Source organism: Pinus tabuliformis, chromosome 7 (assembly GCF_031772625.1).
Source record: "Pinus tabuliformis cultivar Carrire ecotype Pingquan chromosome 7, CPIR1, whole genome shotgun sequence".
In the NCBI taxonomy this organism is placed as follows: Eukaryota; Viridiplantae; Streptophyta; class Pinopsida; order Pinales; family Pinaceae; genus Pinus; species Pinus tabuliformis.
The window spans coordinates 1627792582-1627797675 of NC_142293.1; the positions used below are offsets into that span (position 1 = coordinate 1627792582).

The 5094-nt window shown below is 34.3% G+C and overlaps 1 protein-coding gene across 1 annotated transcript; it reads right to left on the minus strand.

Annotated features, from left to right (window-relative positions):
- Positions 1–260: 260 nt before the first annotated feature.
- Positions 261–4858, minus strand: LOC149254483 (pectin acetylesterase 8-like). Its single transcript, XM_089454791.1, has 12 exons — positions 4702–4858; positions 4533–4615; positions 3173–3302; positions 2731–2810; positions 2517–2603; positions 1471–1595; positions 1293–1353; positions 1118–1174; positions 938–1015; positions 717–822; positions 457–602; positions 261–362 (listed from the first exon to the last, which is right to left on the minus strand). The coding sequence occupies exons 1-12, from the start codon at positions 4856–4858 to the stop codon at positions 261–263; spliced, it is 1212 nt and encodes a 403-aa protein (XP_089310917.1).
- Between the last annotated feature and the right edge of the window lie 236 nt (positions 4859–5094).

Below are 5094 nucleotides of genomic sequence, written 5' to 3' on the forward strand. Positions count from 1 at the left end.
AATTGTAGAACACCACTTAATTCTAGAAACCATGCTTTAAATAAATCAAACCAATAAAAAAAACATAATTAATTTGAAAATAAATCTCAACTTTCAATTTAAAAAGAGTTTACTAACTGCATTTAAATTTTAAGATTATTCATTTTGCCATGATGGAAAATATACCTGACCATCACTAGGAAAAAATAATTGTTACAGTCTGATACCAAGAAAATCGACCATCAATATCCTTCCCAACACTGCCTTGAAAAAACCAATCACTAAAAATCGTTGTTGCAAGTTGGGTTACAAGGAAATGGACAATCAATATACTTGACAACACCGCGTTGAAAAACCCAATCACCAACTGCCTCTGCAATAGTCTGCCATCAAACAGAATCATAAATTTCTATATTCACATTGATAATCACTTATCTGAAAACATTAGTGTTTAAAAACATTAGTATAAGGACGCACCTTTGATTTTAATTTTGGAGATTGACGTGCGTGCCACAGACCTTGTATGCTTGTTTGACAGTGTTGATAACATGAATTGATAAACAGCCCTCCAGTCGCTGAGGTATCAACGTGTGTTAGATCGCTGAGCATTTCATTCCTAAACCCTGTGATTGGATAGTAAAATATATCAGTAAGCTATTAACTAACTTTGAAATTCTACAAGAACTACATGGGTGTTAATAGAAAGGGGAAACTTGGGTATTCCTTCAGAAAGTAACCTTCCAATATTTTCAACTGCCATGGAGCACAGGTTGTGATATTCCTCTTGCAGTTCTGCCATTCATTATTGGGATCTGCTATACCAGGTACTAAAATATTTCCAATCTACAGAAAACAAAAGGGCAGTCATAGAAAATATTAAATCGCATTCCATAGTTATATATGTGGGGAATTAATAACAGTGAAAATGTCTGAAAGAATGTGAAGAGAGTTTACTTACCTGCAATGGATCATATGCAGAATTTACAACAAAAAGTGGTGTCTGGATCAACTGCAACAAATATTGTGGGAAGAAACACTGCCATGTTATAACATTAAGATGTTAGTAACCATTCCTAGAGGTAAAGGGCATCATGACATAATTTCAAATGAAAACAACTAATTAATAATGTTGTACTACCAGACTTGCAGGAGCCATGTTTGATGTGCAAGCAGCTGGCAATTGTTTTAAAGATCCCTGCAATACAATATCAAATTCGACCAAAAAGCGAGCATACAAAATAGGTATCATGGAAAACAAAAGCGAATGAAAAACATTTTAATAAGCTTTGGATTTGTATAAGTGAGATATATACATGAAATGTGACGATCTGATCATTGAAAGACCTAAATACTTCAAGTCCTGCCACGTCAGATCTGCATCATTTTCAAGGCAACGGTATGTAATCAAACTATCAAAATACGGATAAACTCTGGATTACAGAGAAATGATGGATGTGCATGATATCAAATAAGTTGTTACTGAGGTCATACGAATCCAAGAAAAATCCGGCATCTGCCATGCATTTGACTTGGGCACTCCTGGGAAGAAGATCACGGAATTGATCGCAGTGAATAAATGTGGCTAGGCCACCCGCTGAGCAGCCAGTGAGTAGAGCCTGCCAAAGAAAAAAATATGTTAATAGTCACATTTCTTTTTTTATGTTACAAGATTTTTGTCTATATATTTTTTTATGCATAGTTTTTGGATATTGGATATTCTAGTGCTTTTGTGTGTTTGGTTATATGGTTTAACCGCTTCCTGTGGCTTAGTTAAGTGTGGTGTTTGGTTTAACTGCTGCCTGTGGTTTAGTTAAGTGTGGTAATGTGTCTATTTACTAATATCTATCAGTGAAGTGTGTTAATGCATCTATTTATTACCACCTATTATAAAGTGGGAGATTGTTGATTCCAACAAGTGGTATCAGAGTTAAAGGTGAGTTTGAATCAAGCAGGATTGTTGATTCCAACAAGTGATATGACAGCCAAAGGTGAGTTTGAATTACACTCTGCTCGCACTCAGGGGAAATTGTTGGGTGTTGGATAATTCAACCTGTATTTAGTGACATGGCTTAAAAGCCTAGTGGATCCATGGGTCAGTTGACTAATGTCTACAAATGTTAATGATTGCTAGGCATTGGATAATTCAAAGCTCCCTTGTTTCCTGACATGACTTAAAAGGCTGGTGGGTCCCCTCGTGCATCCATTGGTCAGTTGACTAACATCTACAAATCTTGGTGTGACAGGCTTAAAGGACTAACATCTAAAGACCTTGGTGTAACATGGCTTAAAGGCCTAGTGTATTGCCTAGTGGATCCATGGGTCACTTGACAAACATCTAAAGATTTTAGTGATTATTGGGCATTGGACAATTCAAAGCTCAAGTGTATTTCATAACATGGCTTAAAAGCCTAGTAGATAGCCTAGTGATCCATGGGTCAGTTGACTAACATCTACCAGTGTCAGTTGACTAACATCTACAGCTTTTAGTGTAACCACAATAGTAATTCCAAGAACAATAAATAATTAGGAAAGCTTACCTGTTGAGCTTTTTCCATCCCCTTTTCCAAAAGATTTTCTATTACAGCTTGCCATATCCTTTGCCCTCTCAAATGGAGGTTGTTACCCTGAAATACCGTTCATTAGTTACTAAAGTTTAAACTAGTATTTCATTAGGTAAGAAAGTTTAAACAGATATGGAATTGCATGAATCTTTGCCCATATATTTTAAAAGTCCAATCCAAACTAACATACCGGGTCTACCTCCTCCACATCTCCGGTGAATGACGACCCGTCACAGTATCTAACCAGAACGCGGTTCCAATTATAGAAATCTGTTCAATACCGTTTTTATGTAATGTTAATGAGATTGCTATTCCAATGCTAAATTTAACTTAAGGGGAAATATTTCAAAATTTAATGTATAGGTACCAATTTAATTTTGTGGCTATCTAGAGTATTCTGAATATTCTTAATTTAATTTTGTTATAATCAAAACAGTGGTGACAGAAGTTAAATTTAATTGAACTTCATTTATTATTACATTCCATCGGATAAATTAATAACCCATCCTACGAAATATATATTTTCGTAGATATTCTTACTATCTTACGCTACTAATATTATGAAGAAGCTGTTTCCATTAATTAATGAAGGAGAAGACATCAGCAGGCTTTAGAATGTAGGTTTGAAATACCTGGATTTTCTGATTGAAGGTTACTTAAAACGCCTGCAAATAATTCTGTGTTTCCCATGTGGTGGGAAGAACCCAATGCAGTGCGCGCGCGATCCGAACACGATTGTATATCGCTACACCATCCTCCACCCTGCATAATAATTTGCAGTAAATAAGACTTTGATACTCCTATAAACACTCACACATCTCTCACTACTCTGAATTTTTTTTCGATGTACTTCGTGAAAAAACGAGAACAGTTAATCACAAAAACCAATTCTTTTCAGAAGAAAAAAAATGGAACTTCATTCATCAAAGAAAGTTTTACATAATAGATGCTATAATCCCCTAAAATTGATGAATAAGCATATATCATACCATCCCAGAAAAGTACAGACTATACCATCTCTGTTTCACTTCAAGATGCACTAATAGTAATAAGTACAAAAGCAACACTATCCTAGCCCCCAAAAAAAAAAATTCTTCAAAACATATAGTATCTGTCGGACAAGAACAAAAACCAATTACACTGACATAGAACACCAATATTAAAATGACATATGGAATAGGGTTCAGCATATGTTAATCGCAGATTTGGGTATTGAAGCAAGATATGGGGAAAATCAATATATCCATTCACCTTGAAATTATGGCATTTTAGTTCAGTTTGTTTTATGTTTATTGGCTGTATTGAATTTATAATGTAAATGATTAGATAGAAATTTTCCGAAAAATTTCTCCAAACATTATGGATTACAGAAATCTAAATCTTGAAATAAGATTAACATTTTTATTAATTTTTTAGTGTATGGTAGATTTCAAAAATATTTCAGAATATGATGATTATAAAAAATTAATTATTTGACTTATTAGATTCTGAAATCTTCTCTGGTTAAATTCCAAAATCTTCTCTAGATCTATAATTAATATACGAATACTTTGAACTTATGTTTATTGCAGATTCAGGCATCTAGTTGAGTTTGTGGTATAGATGCACTAAATCTGCAATCCAAATAATTGTAGCTGTATGCAAATATGGAAGGTAGAGACATGGTACATGAAACCAAGTGCAAATCACCACCCATATTTAAAAACCAAAATAACTGGTATTTGCACATTATAATGCAAAGGAACTTTGACTGAGGAGGGCTGAGGGCCACGGCATTAAACTAAGGAGGAAGGCTACCAGGTTCAACTGAGTGTTGAGTTTTACAAAAACCAGGTGGAAGATTTCTAAAATGTCTCTAACAAAATTACCTTATAAAACTTCACAATAAAAAGGCCTTTGGCTTAATTATTTATTTCTTTTATAAAATATATTTCATGAAATAAATAGAAAATACAACTAAAAAAACATAAAAGAAAATGAGAAACAACTTGCCTCCAAGTGAACGATCCAGCTATTTGCTCCTGATCCAAACCCTCTTTGTAAATGATAAGCCGGTGGGCTTCCATCTAAACAAACTGCAATGATCATCAACAAACTTATTAGTAATGTTCCACAATTTAACCTAAAATTTTACATACCCCTACACTCACAGTACACTTACCAGCTCCCTTGGCTACTGCACTCTGTAACACAGTTATGCCTACTTGAGCAGTTAGAATGGACGAATCAATAAGTGATATTTCTGTAACAATTACTATAAAAATAATTCTACATTTTATAGATTGTATATTCATCCTTGCAGTTCCTCTGCTAACCATCACAGTGAGTAAATTAAGCCAAACTATAGCCTATAGATACCACTTTAAAATAATTAAATTTTAAGAATAGCACTTGTAATACTTGACCACTTGACTCTAGATATAGCCGAGGAGTAATGGATCAGAATTTGAAGGCAGTGCTTATGGAAACCTAGTGCCGGATATCATTCCTAAAATAACTGCGAATCGCGAATCCAACTTTGATACAAAGACAAACCCAATCTCTTAACAACTTC

Coding starts and splice junctions, on each gene's coding strand:
- LOC149254483 (XM_089454791.1), bottom strand. CDS start 4,858: ATGGTTAGCAGAGGAACTGCAAGGATGAATATACAATCTATAAAATGT. Junction 4,616..4,701: donor TGCAGTAGCCAAGGGAGCTG/GTAAGTGTACTG, acceptor TGATCATTGCAG/TTTGTTTAGATGGAAGCCCA. Junction 1,596..2,516: donor GGATGGAAAAAGCTCAACAG/GTAAGCTTTCCT, acceptor TTTCTTTGGCAG/GCTCTACTCACTGGCTGCTC.